Raw genomic sequence first — 19,383 nt, 5'->3', positions numbered from 1 at the left:
ATAAGTAGTGATAGGTCTGGGTGCTGCACCTTTAGCTGTAAGATGCCAGCTTTGTACAGGAAGGGGCCGAGGAGCATTTGCAGTAGGAAATTGGAGACAGACCTGCTTCTTCCCCTTTTTTGCTTTCACTACCATTCTTTGTTTTTTCTTCATGTAAAATAAAGAGAGAGCCAGTAGAATGGGGGAGGGAATCAGAAGTGTAAAAGTGAGGAAACTCGTGGGCTGAGATAAAACCAGTTTAATAAATAACCACAACAACAATAAATAATTGTAAGGAAAAGGAAGAAAACAACAGAGAGAAAAATAAACCCCAAGAAAGATGAGTGATGCAAATAAAAACAATTGCTCGCTACCAACAGACCGATGCCCAGCCAGTCCCTAAGCAGTGCCCCCCCTCCAACCTCCCCTCCCAGGTTTATTGCTGAGCAGGGTCCATACGGTGTGGGACATCCCCTGGGCCAGTGGGCTCGGCTGTCCCGGCTGTGCCCCCTCCCAGCTCCTCGTGCCCCCCCAGCCCACTCGCGGGTGGAGGGGTGAGGAACAGAAAAGGCCTTGGCACTGTGTAAGCAATAACTAAAACATCTCTGCATTATCAGCACTGTTTCCAGCACAAATCCCAACCATAGCCTCATACTGGCTACTATAAAGGAAATTAACTCTATCCCAGCTGATATCAGCACATTTGGAAATGGAAACTAAGTGGAAAAAAGCAGGATGAATGTAATATTTTTCACAGAGGTTTTTGGTTTTTTTTCCTTATCAGAAAACTGTAGTTGGGAAATTTTTCAGAAATTAACTCAGATAGACAGGAGTTAATAAGAAAGAACTGGAAAGGCATGCAGGAGAGACAAAGGTATAACTTGCCTGAAAACAGGCATAAATTTAGGCCTGGACATCTATGTGTATAAATTCTTTTCTAAACACATAAAATAGAAATAAGACAGAAATGAAATACAGGAAAGTATGAATCCCTCACAGCACAGAGCTCTCCCTCCCTCCTACATTGGCTTTAAGTCTGTCAGCTGTCGTTTGTCATTGTTGTTAGAGCTGGCTGAAAACTGTCCAAATTTTATGAAAACTGTCATGACCTTTTTTCCTGACTTGACAAATAAAAGGATGTTTTTTCAGGGTGGGGAGAACTGTTATTATCTCTAGTGAAAGCAAGTTTATTTTTTTAAAACTGTTTTAATGGTTGTTGTTTCTATTTTGGTAGATCTGTGTGTATGGAAAATGATGCCAGAATGCTAACACTGCATACTGCCAGAAATCAGTTCTGGTTTGCTCTTTTCTTGCTGTCCCATTATAAAAGTGAAATGATAAGGGTTTTAATTATTGATTTTCATATTCCCAGGAATTTCTAATCTATTTTTAACACTCTGGACTCCTGTGTGTGGGCTCCTGCAGCAGCGTTTTCAAAGACTGCTGGCAGAAGAGATTATTATTTTTTAACCAGTTTTGAATTTACTGCTATTCGCTAGCTCAAAGGAGAACAGCAAGGATTTGTTAAGATCTTGGGGTGTAGCTGGTTCCTGGTGGTAACTTTCTGACCTTAACGAAGTGGCATGCTCACAGCACATCCATACCTGTTTTCCTGGGGAACCTCTTGCCAACTTTTGCTGTGTATTGAGGCAAATCCATGATACAGAGAATTGGTATTGTTTTTCCCCCAAATCAAACATATTGATTCTATAAATGGTTCCAAATGAAGATCAGAACATATCTAATACAGAGCTATATTTTCAGATGGCAGAATTAATAAATGAATGTGAATTGATTAAGAATTACTTAATGAGAAAACTCTTGACTTAGCCACAGTTTTTTGAATTTGCAGGCCAGAGAAATGTACAAAATAAGAAAATATTTCTCTATGCAGTTTCTGGTGAGATTCTGATCTTCCCAGAGCTTTGTAGATATCTTCAGACCCCCAAAAATGAAATCCGATGATCCAGCTAAATTCTGGGATTTGCATTTTTGGAGTGAGACCACAATGAAGTTTGAGATGTCTTGTTTGCTCGTTTGAGCATGTGCTGGGGGTGATCTGCTTGATGGCAGTGAAACTCGAGCTGGAAAAGCTGGGGTTTGGCCCAGTGTAGCTCTTATAGGTAGGACTGGCAGATCTGCTATCTGCCCTTTTCCCCAAGGGCATCATGCCATTACTATGCCCTATATATTGACATTTGTGAACAATTTAAGGGAATCATTTTTGTGCTGTGACCAGGCATGTGGCTGTGAATATTTCATAGTCCACTCTTAATGGTTGTGGTGTGGGAAGTATGTCTGGAAATAAGGTTCACCCTACAGAGGAAGTATGCCAAATGTGGAAGCCAAGACCAGAGCAGAAAGGCTTGCATGCAAACAAACAATGAAGTGCTGCACAGGAAACTGCTTAAAAATTTGCAAAGTCAATCCACTGGAGTTGCTCAGCAAGACACAAGACAAGACTGGTGTAGTGGTTTCTTCATCCTTTCTTTTCCATTATAGGTCCTTTCCTCATATTTGCCATCTGCACAACTGTAAAAGTTCTCTTTCCTGCCCTCCTTTGCTTGCTTCCTTCTTACCATCTCCTATCAGGAGGGAATCTCTATGCCTCAGAAGTACAGATTTGAGGAAAGCAGAGTAACCACTCACAAATACCCAGCTCTCTAAACCCACAGGTGCATTGTAGGAGTTTCAGTCATTGTTTTGCCTCGTTTTATTTCTCCTTTTATTCTTCAGGCTAACTTTTAAACAGTAACCCTTGCCAATAAGATGACAGAAAAATCCCACTGTTCTCCAGTTGCCTTTAGCATTTTTGAGTTGGTGGCCAAAACTAATTGAATTTGTGGAAAGAGAAAATAATGACAAAAAATGCAGATGAGGTAAGGGAGAAGCTTCAGGGACTGAACTAGAATATAGATAAAGGGCATAAGATCCTGGGAATAGTCAGTTCTAGAGTGGCTTTGACTCTGTTAATGAGTGTGAATTGAAAAATGCATATTTATTATTGCCTTTTTAATGATATAGTGTGTTGACAATGTAACTGTCACCTAGAGGCACTTTCCTGACTAGCAGGATATGCTAACGGGACTAGTGCTTTCCCACTTCCCCCGGTGTACAGTGTGACACTGCCCTTTCTCCTTGTAGTTACGCTCTTTCTTTCTGGCACAAGTTTATTCAAAATGATCATCTGTCACCACTGCCTTTTCACAGATATTATCAACTGCATCAGATGTTTGAAAAGGAATGTGCTTTGCAGTCTGAGGGGCAGAGGAACTGAAAGGCAAGGAGGACTGACAAGCCTAAAGAAGACGGTAAGGCCTGTTAGCAGGAGTGATAGGGGCAGGGAACAGAGTTGGGGTGAATGGTATGGGGCTGAGACAGCTGGGCAGAGCCAGAAGCAGAAGGCAGAGTGCAAAACGAGTGCAGCTTCAGGAGCAAAGACTGTACTGAACAGGAGGAATATCACATTGATATATGCTGTACATGAAATTGAATTAGGTGTGGTGGTGACATCGGGATGATATAGTGCTATGCTACAGCTTCTGCTCAGGCACATGGATTCAAGTACAGTAGAACTCCCTACTCCCCCCTCCCCCCAGTAAATCTGCCTCTCATATAATAAATTAACAGGTTTTTACAACTTCCTGGATTCTTTCTTGCTGAGCTTATCAACAACATTTTGGCATATTTTGGTAAGGAAGAAATTGGGAAGGTTCCTTTTTCATTGAGAAAATGAATATTTGAACAACGACTCAACATAGAAATTATGTATATGCCTACCATGATATTGGATGACTCCTGTAGCTATCTTCCCCCCGTTCCTGTTCCCCTTGGTGGGGTGTATGAGCTGTATCTCTCCAGATACAGCAAGGAGCAGGTGCTCTTGTGGCACATCGTCTCGGTGAGAGTAGGTTGTGCATAATGGGAAACATGATCTGATGAGGGAGACTTACAGAGGGAAGTGGGATCATAAAGTACTTGGACTTCAACTCTTGCAGGGTACCGGGGAGATCCTCTCTTATTGTAATGTGTTGGTTGTTGGTTTTCTTGCCAACCTTCCAGATTTTACATAGAAAGCTTGTACAGTGACAGAACATTTAGCTTTTTGATAAAGATGCACAACTTTCTGGCATTCTTGGACTGTCTTCTAACATACATGTGGGTAGGTTTGGAGTGTTTACATGGCCACCACTGATTTGATTCCCAGGGCCCACTAAAATGGAGCGTATTTCAAAACACTTGGCTTCTGTTTGGCAAAGGAGAAATTAATGGTAAACGCCTCAAGAAAGTAAAAGCTTTAGTTCTTTAAAACCCAGTTCCCATTGGTGCTAACTTCCCTTTCATTGCAAGATAATGAACCTTCACTTCTGTTATGTGTCCTCACCTTCAGCGTGGGTTCTCTGCATATGTCCCGTCGTGGTCAATTATCTGGCCGGCGAGGCCCACAACAGCGAAGACTATTGCTTAATTGTTATTGTGGGATCCTTATGCAATGTGCAGTTGCTGGGGCTCATTTACAATTCTGACACATCCAGTGCGCCCTGCATCAGGAGTCCTGTGAACTGGACAAAAGTTAGAAAGTGCCAGCGCTGTTCCTGGCCAAAAGCTCATTAAGATAGACATCTCCTGCTAGTGAACATCACACAGATGACACAGACAGCTCACTCCAAACAAGAAACATTCTTTTGTTCTGCCTTACTAGGGCTTTCGGATAAAAAGAATTTGAGGCTACTCAAAGGACCAGCTGTGATATGAAGCGAGCAGGTTTAAAATAGCTCTCAAGGGCAGTAAATGCTTAATGATCAGAACTTTCATTGCTCTTGGAACATTTGAGGAAACTCAGCCAGCTAAAATTTTTGTTGATTACTTTAACAGAGGCCCTTTGTTCATATTATCATGGAGAATAATTAAGCCAATGCAAGCAAGTCTGCTTAGCTATATACATAATTAAAATGTTAGGCTGTGATTAAATAGACTGCATTGGCACAGAGATTACCTATTCACTTCATACAGGAGTTTCATCACTGCCGTAAGCTTGTTTTCACCCTATTTTATTTGTTATTATTTTGGAAAAAATAATTTTTATATAAGATAGGTAGTGGAAGATGATGTGTTTCCAGTGAAGAGTTAATGGTATTTTGTAATGGAGAAAAGAGATACAGGCATATCCAAAGTAGTTAGCTTACAGGGCAACGTTTAAGATGTTAAAAAAAAAAAAAAAAGGAGCACATCAGCCTATTTTAACTTACTTAAAGGCTGATTTTGGAGGAGTTATGTCAAATTTTCTCATTTCCTCCTTGATTTTGCCATCTCCTATGCAGTAGTCAACCTTTAAAATGAAACTTTTATGATTATGTAGCACCTGAAGCTTTGTCAGAAAGGAAACGCCTTTGATCTATAAAATATTTTAATTAAATGCACTTTCAGCTTCTTGAACTACTTATTTTAAGTCAAAAGCTTATTGTCAAACATTACATCATTCCATTCCAAGCCCAATCACCAACTTTCTTTTGGGATATTCTCTCAGTTGGCAGTTAGTGAAAATAACACTTATGCTGTTGGCAGAGGCAGACTGGCTTTTCACAAGTTTTTGCAGAAATAGGCCAGTATCTTTTTTGATTTCCAGGGTAGCAGAGCTGGAATTGTACGGAGTTTCTCCCAACTAGGACACCAAGAGTTCTTAGGAAGCAGTTTTTGGCTCTACTGCTTTTTTCTTGGTCACAAAATCTTGTTTTACCAGATTTTTTTCAGAGCAGAACAGGTACAAGAAGGTGTCCTTAGCTCTAGGAATGGAAAGGTGCTGGTAGAGAGGAGGCACTTGACAGAAATCAGGTTATTTTGATACAAAGGAGAAGTCTATATTTTTGACCATTTTTTGTTAATGTATGTTAAGTGACATATTATAGACCAGTAGCAGTGGCTTTAAGATAGGTTGGCTGATTAAGGCAGCCCCAGAACACATGCTGGGGTTCACCTTGACTACCTTTCATGTATTAGACCAGAGCAATCTTTATTTACAAGCAAGGTTTCTGGATGTGTTTTCTGAGATGGAAATAAAAGCTGGTCTGCTGGGTTCATCCCGTTGCCCTGAAGCAGAACTCGAAGTGACAACCGCTCCACTCTACTAATCCTCTGAGCTAAGCGGTCCCCTGGGAACCTCTGTTTGGAAATCTATTAAGATTTCACAGGTTGTTCAGCAGCAGTAGCAATGAATGGTTTGCAACGGCTCTGAAACTGCAATTTAAAAAGAAAATGTGAAGATGAGAAAAATCTTTCTCCTTACACTTAAAACGGACAGTGTCATAATTTTCCTAATTTTTCTCTTGTGCTTTCTGTCCAGATTGAAGTGCTCGTTCCTCTGTCATATCAGATGTCCCTCTAATGTGCAAACAGACTGATATACATAGTTTGAATTGATAATTTCCTTTTAAATCCTACTTGATGTATCTTTTTCTACTGAGTTTCACAAAAACCTGCAGAGTTTATCATGACTATTACATAGATCTATGGGGAAATGTATTTTAAGGACACAGTGGCAGGCAGTGAGTTTCTGGTACATTTCAGCTGTGTAATCAAGTATCTGGAGAAGGCCATTTGGCTATTACTGGATTCTTGGCTTCAAGAATCTCCCAGCAGATTGATTTTGCTGGAGCTTCATTCTAGAGGTACTGGTCTAGCAAATGCTCCTTTCGATAATCAGACAAAAAGATAAAATGTCTCTTAGAAATATACTACTAGGTGGAGACGCCAGGAAAAAGAGCTCCAACTTTCAACATTTAGTATTCAAATGCAGTTTTGCAGTTGTCAAGAGTTTCTCTGCCTCTCAGTTTCTCTAGGGTTTACTTAACTTCTTGCTTGAAAAGTAAGTTAGTTACTACATTTTCTTAGGCACTCTGTGTATTAATATGAGCTGTGATCATTATGAGCATGGTAGTTATGATAGCTTTGTCTTAATAAGAGTGATCTCATCATGGACATAATTCCCAGCACATGCTAACTATAAAGAAAATGGGAGCTTCTTACAGGCTGATGTCATGGGAAGAGCCCAGTCTCTTCAGCAGGGACTCATCAGTGCAAAGTTCTCTAAAAGATGTCTGGCTTTGAGTTAAGAAGAAAAATCAGGATGGGAAAAGCTGTTTTAAGTTCTTAAATCTCCGTATGCTTTGACCATTAATATCAATTCAATCTTCCAGTTATTTATAATTGAAAAATACAAAAGACTCTAGGCTGAATGTTCTTTGAATTCATAAGTAGGTCTGCATTTTTTTCCTCTCACTTGTGAAAACAATCCACAATTTATAAACTTAAAAGTCTTTCAAATACTATAGCAGCAGCTTTTTTGTTTCCAGAAATTTAGCACATTTGCTGAAGTTCAAAATAACTTCTTTTTTTAATTTTAATTTAGACTTGTTTATAGTAATTTACATAGTGTGAAGTGAGTGAGAAGGGCTACTGCTAGGATTTGGTTACATGATTTTACAACCAGTTTGCCTTAATGTAAATGGCAAAGTTAAATCTGGTGGGTAATCAGTTCTGATTGTAAACATCCTCTTATGTTTTTTAATGCTGTCATTGGATCATTTTTGAAAGGATGCCACTGTCTGGCTAGATCTAACCCCAAAAATTCTGTAAGACTTAGCTTATGTGAATATATAATATGACATTCAAAGCAAGGAAGTATTTTCTAATAGCACAGAACTGAGACCATGATCTTAGATACCAAAACACAATTTTCTGGAACATATCCTCACTTGGAGCTGTACATGTGTCTCTAAGAATATTTTTTTTGTTAACGAAATAACCATATTTACACTCAAATCTTCCTTTTTCTAGGAAGAACTTTGTGAAGATTGATTAGTTGGTGACTGTTGCTTATTAGTTTGAGATAGTTATGCAGCTGTAATTGTAAATACTCATACATAATGTCTTTTCATTTCACTAATGAAAAAAATGGCTGAAGAACTCACTTTTCTCGTTTGATGCTTCTACAGCATTTCCCATTTCATCCTGAGTACACCACAAAAAGTTTATTTAGCAACTATTTCAGTCTCTGCTGAACTGCAGCTACCTCAAACTGCATATTTAACAAAATACAACCTAGCCATGCTGCACAACACTTTAGCACAGGAAATGAAAATAAATACTATATTAATTTCGAGCTAAATGTTTTAATGAGGAAGTCTGAATCTTCCCATCTAGAAATGTGGAACAAAAATACCCCAATTCATAAACCTTAAGCATCACTTGACTCCTATTTATGCCTCTAAGATTAGGACTCAAATTCATTGTCTCATCCTGGCTGTTGGCAAAGGGGAGAACTGATCTGGGGCAGAACGGGCTGGAGTAACGGTGTTGGCTAATGAACATTAAGTGGCTGGGGATCTGTCTGTGAAAAGTATAAAATGTACCTTTGGTACACACTAAATATTAGAGCACACTAAAATGTGTTTAATGCCGAGACACTATGTATCAGTATGAGTTCTTCAGGGACTCGTTCTTAAAGAGATTGGTAGTTTTGCTATTTACTTCAGTGTAAATAGAATGCAGTTTTAATTTATCGTGGCCTTAACACTTCTGATTTTGTGGTGTTGGCATCCTGAAACAAACACACAAAGGAGAGAGAAACAGGAGAAGTAAATCTATAGGGGACAGAATTGATCTCGATGGAGAGATCAATCAAGGCAAGAATGTGTGCTGTTTGAGAAGTAGTTAGCTACACCTAAAGTGTAGTGTGATGTATTATCTCTGTCTCTTGAGCTGAGGTCATTTGAGGACAGATTGGGAGTTTTCACTTTGAGTGGTAGTGAAACCAGGCTCGCTGCCTTTTCTGAACATGCTGAACTGTCATCCGGTGCGTCTACATTAAAAACTGTTTTGCCAGTTAAAATCAATTATTTGTTTTTGCTTTGGATGTTTTGCATTCTTGCTCACAGTTGGGTTGGTGCTATGTGAGAAGGGCAGGGTTGTGGGTTCATACTCATATACGCATGCAGTTGCAGACATACTTTACACAAGAAGTAAAACAGTCCAAAACCTCAGATCAGAAGATGAAGACATTTTTCAAACACCAAACAAAAGCAATAAATGGAAATAAGGATTAACTTTGTCAATTTTCACCCCTCCCACAATAAATCTCCAAAATCTTGGCTTTTATCTTAGATGGATAACACAATAGGCACCAGAGCACACCAATATTACGCAAATACTTCATGTGCTATCAATTATTTTGGAAGTATTCATCATCTGAATTGTGAAATGGTTTGACCTTTTTTTTTTAACGAACAGTGTATGAAGATGAGAGTGTTAGGCTGACACATTCTTTCTCTTGAACTTGTGTGCATATATTTAAAAGTAATTTCAGAAGAACTTAGCAGTGAACAGGGCTCTCCTCTCAGTACCCCACCCCTCCTGGCCTGCGGAGTCGTGTGGAGTCAGGGGTGATCTGTGTTAGGTGAGAGAGGAATAGGAGTGAAGTGAGGAATAAGATTTAGTGTGCTGCTAAAAAGCATTTGTAAGTTATGAAATCAAGAGAATACATTCCATGGAGATGCAGCTGTGCAACCCTGACTGTTGGTGACTTCCAGTCTGCAATTGCTAGGAAGGCTAATGCCCCTCGCTTAGTTATGCTTGGAGAAGGGGGCTGGTACAGGAGGAGAGCAGAGCAGGTATGCATGCCTAGCATGTGTCCTCGTGGAAGGGATTCCTGTAACAGACGCCTTGCTAAAATAAAAATGTGGCCAAGATGAATATGCAGGTTGTGATGAAATAGCAAAAATTAATTTCATTAAGAATTTCCAGAGACATCTTGAATTTCAGATTTGTTGTACTTACTGGTTCAAAGTGATATACTGTGGTACCACTTTGAACAATCATCTTTCCCAAGGCCGATACTCTCCATTTTAGTTACCCTGCTAGCTGTGTGTGTTACTGTTTTACACTTTTCCTTATGTTTCTGAAGACCATCTCTTTTTAGTAATTAGCACAGACTGATTCCATCAACATTTCCCCAATTATTTTGAGCTTCAGAATATGTATTGCCTAGAAAGCAGTTTGTCCTTTACTGTTCTCTCAGTTGTCAATGCTTGATTTCTTCTTTAGTTGGTTTCCACATATGGATGTCAATGGTTTGATTTTCAAAATTAATCATGCTGGGTAGGTGAAAGCTGAATTAAATTGGGTATTTCCCAAAGGTCAAACATATCTCTGGGCAGAAAATCTATATATCTCCTTGCATACCATTTTTGCTGTATTAACCAGTCCTGAAAGCAAACAGTTGTGGCTCCTGAGATTAAACAATTTAAATAAACTGGTAGTTTGAGCATCCTGCTGAGCCTTCTAATCTCTATGTTCATGCTACCCAGGTTGTGATAATTTCTGTAGTTTTTCAATTTAGCTTGGGTGAGTGCTAGTCTAAGTCGGTTTGCAAAATTCGACAGAAGACATTCCTGAGAGAAGACCCAAAAGAATGAACTACTGCAGCACTGGGGACAAAGCTGTCCTGCTGCAAGTTTATGTGTCTGATTTTCAGATGTAGAGAGCAGTCAGAGCTCAGCATCAACCCCATGGGTGCTGAGTTATGGCAAGCTTTCACTGCCTTGGTCTGAAACTGACTTAAATGGGAGCAGCATTACCAACCCTATGGATTAACCACTGCAGTATGTTGCAACAATTAATTAATTGAAGAAAACTTGTCTGTGGAGGGCCACGTGATCCTGCTGAGTTCACTGGGATTCCCATGTGTGTCCTCCACAGAGCTTCTCAGGCCCAGCTGTAAGCGACAGTAGGTCAGAACTGCTCATAACCTTTGTGTATCTCCTAGGTTTTTGATAAACTGGTATCTGAGGTGAACTGCTTAAGTCCACATGGTTCAAGCTCACACTTAAAGCTCTAAGGATGCGGGTGAGTGCTGAAGCCTTTCTTTGCACCCTTGTGCAGCAGTTTGAGCCTTGAATTTGCCTCTTCCACAGCTCAGTGCCTGATCCTGCAGCAGGCAGCTCTCACAGGGCACTGGTGCGGGCTGCCTCCCTGGCGGCAGCAGCACTGCCAACAGGGAGCTGAAGGCAAACAGCTTCATCAAACAGCATCAGGCACGAAACGTCTGCGTTTATTATCAACTTCAGAGTTTATTAATTTATCAAACCAGGTCAAAGTGATACAACAAGTACATAAATAAGTACCGTAACAGACATACATCCCATGAAGAGAATGACAAACATGACATTGTGTACTTTGTTGTCTTAAGTGACCAGAAACTGGAAAAATGCAACACTGCATTTTACTAAATGGTGCTTATGAATTCTTTTTTTTTTGTTTTTCTTAAAAAGTGTTTATTATAAAATAAATACACAATCTGGATTCCACCTGTCCTGTCACAAATACAAAAAGCAGGTTGCCGCCACCGCCTTAAAAAAAAATTACAAACGCTGTACACTTTCCACTTAGTCTGTTTTCACCAGCTACTGCTACAAACAGATGATGCCTGTGAGGTGAGAAATCAATTGCTGGTCTTCCCACCACATTGCTACAGTTCCTCAGAACCTCTTCCTTCCAATGCCTTCCCCAAAGGACTGATAAGGTTAATTCATTACTTGTTAGAAGATTTATAATAAAATCTTGCACTTCTGCAGTGCATTTCAACCCAGTAGGTGCCACATGCCGTGGGTGTCACCGATGCCAAACTGTGGCGTGCAAGGACACGCGGCAGTAACTTGTAGGGCCGCGAGGCCTTGGGGCCCCAGGCCGGGCAGCTGCAGCCCTGCCACGCACAGGGCAGGCCAGGGCCCTGGCAAGGTGCTGGGACAGTTCGCTCAGCTCGGCTGTTAAGGAACAGTGACACAGGACTTGTAACGGCCCGGTGCTGGTTAAGGCGCTGTGCTATAGTGTGGTGTCAGCGCTGTCAGACGCCGGGCCCCTCTGAGGGGAGCGGAGGGGCTGCCCCATGCCAGGCACAGCCGGTTCCAGCCGGTTACAGCAGCCCCAGCGCCAGGCACAGCCGAGCCCCGCCGGGCTGGCGGGCTGGCGGTGCCTCGGGGAAGGCGCTGAGGGAAGGGCACCCGGGGCTGAGGGGAAACCTGTGAGGAACGGCCCCGCCGCACCCCGGGCTGGGGAGCGGGGACCCCCTTGCTGCCATGGGGGGACCCTGGGGAGCTGGCTCGCCTGACAGGAGCTGCAGCCGTGGGGGGCCCACAGAGGATTTCCCTGTGGCCGTGGAGGCTTGGAAAGAGACTCCCGTGGCTCTTACTGATACCAGGTGAGAGTACTTTGTTCTTGCAAATCCAGCAGCTGCTGGAGGAGCTCCCTTTTTAGTGTGTTTTCCTGTTAGACAGTGGTCCATGTTGAGTGCTTGGTAGAGAGGGAAGCATTCCTAAACATTATCTGCTCTCTGTCCAGGCCTTGGGACAGCGGGGTCATTATATACAGGCAGGATCGCTGAGGACCTGAGAGCACCCCGTATGTATTCTCCTAATTCCCCTCGGTCTTTCCTGCACCTTCATGCCTGCTCCTCCTTGCTGAGGGGCCCTGTTGCAGGCCTGGGCCTTGCAGCACGCAGGCAGGGCCTGAGCAGCAGGGAGGAGGCTGGCCCTGGGGCCTGCGCTGCAGAGGGGGGCTGCCAGGGGTTGCTGCTCAAGACAAGGTTCCCCCCAGGATGGTGAAGCTCTGCCTGAAACGGGCATTCAGCATTGAGCTGTCCCACACCTTCATCCCTTTAGAAATGGGGACGCCCTGCAGTGCTGTCACTGGCAGGGTGACAAACCCCAAAATCCTTGCTGTCACTGTTGATTTCACTCCCCGTGAAAACCCAGCCCCTGGCTCAGGCCATTTCCATAAAGCTTTGTTTCCTAGCCTGTGTTTGAACAGCAGTATTCCTGTCTGCTTGTGGAGTAGAAAATGGGAGCAAAAGCAGGCAGAGTCACTTGCTTCTTGGGATTTAATCCAACATCACAGCCACAGAGGCAGTGCAGTATTTTGGTGACTCTTCAGAGAAAACATTTTTTAAAGTATACTTATACTTTTCCTGCAGATGAGAGCCACCTTTCTTAAACACCTGTAGACAGGCTGTACTAAATTTAGCAGAATCTCTCAGATTTGTTTTTCACAAAGAACAGTTTTCACAGAGCTGGTGTGTTCTCAAGGCGTGCTGTAGCTGTTCAGTGTTTGTCATGGGAGAGAACTGTCTTGAAGTGTGAGAACCGAGAGGTCACCCTCAGAGAAATGCAGATTAGGTTTGTTAGAAATCAGAACAAATAAATTAAGTACTGTCACAACTTTTAAGGAGTTACTAATCGGAAGGTTTAACCCTCTAGGTGTTTTGAAAGTACTACAAGTACTTCACCACCTTCTGCCACATCACTTTAGAAGGCAGTTTATCAGCCAAGAACATGTGTTAATAGGACCCAGAAGAATGAAGTTATTGGCGCTGTGATAGGGAGCTAACACTTCACATTTTTTAGAGAAGTGGATGGAGGAAACAGCGAAAACCACTTAAAAGCGAACATTTGCTCAAATTGCTACAAAAATACAGTGATTGCCACTAACACCTGCTGTTCAGTTTATGGACTCAGTTTGCTTAACTACAAGACATCATCCCAAAGGCAGGCTGCTTAACAGTTTGTTAGTTTAAAAATGGTTTTTATGTCTCCAATATAAGTATTGTATCACTTGTATTTTTCCTCCACTACTAAAAAAAATCCATGAGTCATTTCAACACCAGAAATGGTATAAATTCAGCACAGGAAATAATGCTCTCCATAGCTCCTGCACATTTATTAGGTGTCCTTCTTTTCATTAGTTTGAATAACTTGCCAAATAATAATAATAAAAATGTTCTGTTTTCTCTTTTTAACTTGTAAAGAAATGAAAGTACAGTCTTTCTTTCTCCTTCCCCCACCAGTAATACAGAGCCTCCTAGTCTTTTGGAGGAGATATTTGAACGGTTGACACAGACCACTACACATAAAGCAGCAAATTTGCTGTGCATGATGTGAATAATTACTGCATTATAGTTTTGGTTTTTAGGGCAACTGTTGACTTAAGCAAAATAAGCCTGCAGTCCAGCTGCAGATCCAAGTTTTCATAAGTTTTCTTGTGTTTTTCCCTCCAGTGCTGTCTCCCTTAACAGTGACCCTTTTCAGACTTTTCAAGGTACAAAACCTTTACCAAATCCTCGAGCTCAGTCCTGCACACTCTGCTTTCACACATTTGGCTGATCTGAGCTTCTCCCTCGCTAAATATTTTCCACTGGCCTGAAAACAAAAATACAAAGGAGACAGATACTGACTTAGAAAAGAGCATAGGGAACTGTGAAGACATTTACAAGCACTCTCCAGACCAACTGATTCACAATGGTCAAAGACAGAATATCCAATCCTCCCATGGAAAATATTCAAAGTATTTTATAATCACATAACATATTCCATGCAGAATAACTTTGTTGAAAATAAGAAACAAGGACCAGAATATTATTCCTTTCTTTGATTAAGTAGTACTGTAAGTTGAGCCTATTTATTCAACTGTTTATGACGTTGGATACTCTATGACAGAGTGACGTGAAAATTTAACTCTGATGGTAAACCAAAGTATTTAAAAGTTGGGAAACAAGTCTAAGTGTCTCATGCACTGGGAACTCAGCCTACCTGTGTGTAATACAAACTGTGTCTGTTGGATATTAATATTTCCATACATTTTTTATAATGTTAATAGAAATGCCCACTGTCCTGGTAACTAGAATACTGTACTATAGATAACAAAGACAAGCTTACAGAAGGCTGACAGCATAAAAATTAGGAAACTTTTTATATGAAAAGGTGTCTGCTTCTTACTAGGTCTGTATTATCAAGAATATATTATTCCTGGGATAAATACTTCCTTGCCTGCTTAGAGACCTCAGAAAAAAATGCCAACTTGTAAGCAAAAGAACTGGGAACTAAAAATGTCTATACCTTAATTCAACTATCAAATTAAGTGTCATATCCCAAGCTGGATGAAATAAAAAAAAAAAAAAAAAGAAATTGATTCAGGATTGATTAAAGAATTACATATCCTTTCAAAAGGCAGATTTTAATAACGAAGAAATTGTTAAGAACATAGGAAAGGCTTCTTTCAAATATAACCTACATGTATGTAGAAGAACTCCTTTAATCACCTCTGAATCTTTTCCCTTCTAAATGACTTTCTAAAAAATTGGGGTAACTTGACATGTTACTTAAATAAATCCAAATCCTGCTGCTGTGCTCATCTCAGTTGTATTTCAGATTTAGGGCAGTATAGACAGAAAACAGCCTATATTGTATTTTATCAAAATACAGGAGAGCAGGACAGCATGGACATGAACTACTGTTCTGTGTGTCTATATTTTAAATTGCTGTCACCTGATTATTTAAATCTAAACTTATAAAATATTGAAGCCATGTACTGGAGGAAAATTAGTACATCTGTGTTGAGTAAAAAAATGTTTTTCAAGGCTATGATTACAAGGAGAATAGAAACTTGAAAAGGTCAGAATTTTACTTACTAGGTGTTGTCCTTGTTATCTGCTTGAAGTAAGGAAGTTCTTCAAATTCTCTCTTGGACACTTTTTCAATATAGAAGTGACGCAGAATCCCTTCAGCAAAGAAGTGAGAAGTACACATTACTGGAAATGTGCCTGTTGTTCTAAACCTGGGTTACTGTCCTGCCTTTATGTAGAAATACTGCCATGTCAAGTCACCTTGTGAAATAATCCTTACCAATTACGTGGATTTTGAGCCTATTGTTTTTTATTCTGTTTCCCACCCCTTTGGTGGTTTTTTTTTGCTGCTCCCCTGTAAATCCTTGTGTGGATTTATGATTGTGGAGAGTTTGTGAGGGGTGTGAGAATTAGCCAATTCTTTTCCAACACAACTGAACCCTTCCTTAGCATGAATAAAGTAAGATTACAACAGAAGCCGAAATCCCAGTGTCTTGGAGAAAAACAGTATAATTTTGCAGGCAGATGCCATTTTGCCTGTTGTTAGCTAGCAGGCAACCATGCTATCAAATCATCACAAGGCTTTGTGGCTTCTTGAACACACGCATTAGTTATTAACCATCCAATCCTCCGTGCTTTCTTTTCTGCTCACACTTGGGGCTTGGCTTTGTGCTTTAAAGTGCATTCTAGAGATGAATCACTTCTGTGTAAAGGGCTGCACTATATAAGGGTTTCCTATGAGGATCATAGGCTTTTTCCTCAAAGAGGATGAACAGAGAGGATTTTTAGGAGGCTGAAGATAATTTTTATTATACTAAAAGTTCAGGATTTGCAGAAGTACTTAAGCTTCTGAATGCTTTTCTGTTTTTTTTCTAATTTTACCAGTTAGTCTAGTAAAAGATATTGTTTCCATCCTTAACACATTTTTTGCCTGTATTCTACACCACCATGGGTGTAGCAGCACTAAGGCAGATAGGGCAGACTGATTTCACTGGAAAGCTTTTTGGTCCATCCTAAATAAGAACCTCCAGGTGCTTGGTTGAAACCCTACTACCCCTTTCTCCACAATAAATTACACAGGTATTACTGACAATCTGTTTGTCATTGGGCTTTTGCTCAAAATGAAAGGCAGGAGTTCGCAGAACTAGAGTTTTGTGTGTTATTAATGTTTTTTTGTGCAGCAAAACTTGAATATGTTGGAAGTGGCAGTAATACCAATATCCTAAATAGCCAGAACAGCAGTCTCAAGACACTTGGATTTGTAAAATGTCTTGGGATTTTAATGGAAGTTGATACACTGTTGAAAGAAAGAATTTGCTCAACTCACCTTTTCTAATTGTCCACACATGTATTTCTATTTGAGGTGGCTTTTCAGTCTCTACCGCGATTTTTCTGATGGTTTCTCCTTCCTCTGTGAAAATGGATTCATAGACGGGAAATGTCTCTTTCCCACAGAAGTAATCTTTGTTGTCAAAGGCTTGACTTGGCACTTCTTCTGTTTAAAAAAAGCCCAAAACACATGCTGCAGCTGTAATCAAGTCCTCCAGAACATACTTGGCACCAATAGCCAAGCAAGTTTAATTTAAAAGTAGAATTTTCACTTGCGTGGCCACTTAAATCCACCTCCAGCTAAGCCCCAGTGTTTTGTACTGCTAGGTTCTGATGGCCTGTCTATGGTGGCAAGACAGTACTCATCTTTATAATCCTGTTTCATAAGGAAATGAGCTGTGTAAAAACCACATGGTCAGTGAAATGCCTCACAATTTTTGAACCTGTTGTCCACTTTTCAGGCATATTTGAAATAATGGTAGAAGTCTCAGAGGTAATAAAATAACTAATTGAAAATCGGTGGTTGGACAGAATGAAGAAACCCAAATTAATGCTTTGTGGAGGAAAAGGACAGAGAGAACCTCCAAGGTTTGCATTTTGCTCGGCAGCAACCAGCTGACCAGCACAAGCCTGGGCTAGCCACAGTGCACATAATCTCTTGCCCATCTGCTAAAGTTGTAGAACATATAAGTAGAAATTGTAATTATTCTGTTGGTAGTTGGAAGTTGGACAAGCATGTAAGAGAGATGATGCAACTCAGAAACTGGGACTGCTGTTTGTGGTAAAAACTAATAATTAATACATCTCCACACACACTAGACAGACTGCAGGAAGAGGTTCAGTTTTCTTAAAAATTGGCACGTAGAATCTCAAAGAAGAAGACCGTAGCTTTCTTTTTGCTATTAAATTTTCTATTGAAGTCTGTCAGCCAGGCTTTGGTGACTGTTCTCATCTCAAATGAGCCCAATAAAAACTGTGGATCTCGGATTCAGAAGTATCCAACAGGATCTAGACACACATCTCCTGCCTGCCTACTGCCACTGCATTGTGCTTTTTCCCAGTAAGCAAGGCTAGCAAGAGAAAATGGGAAGTGCGCATTCTATGAAGGATTTCTAGATATGACTGAACAACTCATTTCCATAGAGCATTTCTGCCCAGTGCATCACCAAACACACACAGAAATGGACCATCCAGATTAGAAGACTAAAGGCACAGAAGGGAACTGGACACCCCTTTACTCTTTAGATCATGTGCAACATGGCTGGCTGTTTGGCAGACCATCAGCAGATTCATATTAGCAGATTTTTCACTAGTTGTAGGCATTGATTTTAATAAGTAGTACCTATGTAAGTTTATTCGTTAGTGCAGCACAGAAACAATGCTAGATTTGTGATAAGTTATTACTTATTTTAAGGATTAAGTTACATAACTGATACCTGTGAATTTATAATCAGGGGTTTTGAATCCCTCTGGTACATTTTAAAAAGCAGAAATTATATTATCTCCGTGCAAATTTCACAAGCTAGAAAATGAGTTGAAGGTTCTGTGGGCACTGCAGTGGGGGAAAGATGGTAGAGTCTTTTGACAGTAATGAACTTTCTGTGTATGTTTCTGTAATATTCTCTTTGGAAATGAGTGTCAGGAAGTCATGCTTACAGTAGAGAGAAAGGCAGTGACTGATCAGAACGTACGTGCCCAAGGCAGCAACCCGCCATTTGAGGAACAGCAGTGAACAGCAGGGCTGGCCAGGCAGCTCTGCCTGTCTCACACTGAGAGCTCTGCACACACATGAGAACAACAGGCATAGCTATTGCTGCTTTCATCAGATCTTATCATGACCAGAAGGCTTGAGCCAAGCCCCTTCGCATGCACAGCAAAAAGGTGGTCTGCGATCAACTTTGTTTTACCTGGACAGACTTTACAGCATTTTCCTTCTACTTTCTGAGGGTATTTGCAGGGATATTGTTCTGGACAATGAATTTTCTTACATTCTTGTTTGGTGATGTTGCAGGTGCACAATACACACTCTACGATTCCAAAGGCCCGGAGATTAGGATGCCAAGATTCACCATGTGAGTATGTTTTGCCATTTGAGACACAAACTACAAAAGAAGAAAAAAGGAAGAAAGAGTACAACTGGAAAAGGTATGTTCACTGGCTACCTCTCTATGAATATTCATTTGGTTCATGCACATTTGTTTAAAGCAGTGTCTTTATACATAGTTTGTTAGTGTCTCTGGCCCATTTCTCTGCTTGTTAATTTAACTTGGACTTTTGCTGCTGAAAATGACCCTGAGCCTGTGATCACCGTTTTCTGAGAAGTTTTGCCTTGATTCCAACTCTGCCAACACAAGTGCCCACCACTGTTTTGAGGAGAACAGTGAAGGTGGACGAGTCAAGTATTTGACTAGCTCCTCTCCAGTGCACTAATTTCAGTTGCACATCATTAACCAGGTTACAAAACTCACTCCTCCTTCCCCTCCTAATCTCAGTCCACACACGGGACACAGCCCACTACATTGGCTCTGCCTTCTAGAATTGAATCTGCAGATGACAGGATTATGACATTTGCTACTAAGTCATCTGTACAACTTTTCTTGCCATTAGCTGAACACAGCTTTTGCAGCGAG

General features: G+C 40.8%; 1 protein-coding gene and 1 long non-coding RNA gene across 2 annotated transcripts in view; one reads left to right on the top strand and one right to left on the bottom strand.

Annotated features, from left to right (window-relative positions):
* Window positions 1–1,924: 1,924 nt before the first annotated feature.
* On the top strand, window positions 1,925–18,853 carry LOC119157507. The gene is made up of 3 exons (XR_005107552.1): window positions 1,925–2,446; window positions 3,190–3,290; window positions 18,765–18,853. It is a non-coding gene; the product is annotated as an uncharacterized LOC119157507 (long non-coding RNA).
* The window catches only part of CHRDL1 (chordin like 1), a 45,142-nt gene continuing 36,840 nt past the window's right edge, over window positions 11,082–19,383 (bottom strand). Inside the window, exons 9-12 of the mRNA XM_037408506.1 lie at window positions 18,661–18,855; window positions 16,752–16,919; window positions 15,491–15,580; window positions 11,082–14,222 (exon numbers count right to left, since the gene is read on the bottom strand). Coding sequence (XP_037264403.1) covers window positions 14,092–14,222; window positions 15,491–15,580; window positions 16,752–16,919; window positions 18,661–18,855 — 584 coding nt within the window. The 3' untranslated portion in view covers window positions 11,082–14,091. The remainder of the gene's footprint in view (window positions 14,223–15,490; window positions 15,581–16,751; window positions 16,920–18,660; window positions 18,856–19,383) is intronic.

This window comes from Falco rusticolus, chromosome 14 (genome assembly GCF_015220075.1).
Source record: "Falco rusticolus isolate bFalRus1 chromosome 14, bFalRus1.pri, whole genome shotgun sequence".
Classification (NCBI taxonomy): Eukaryota; Metazoa; Chordata; class Aves; order Falconiformes; family Falconidae; genus Falco; species Falco rusticolus.
This window is presented reverse-complemented; position numbering and strand designations above follow the sequence as displayed.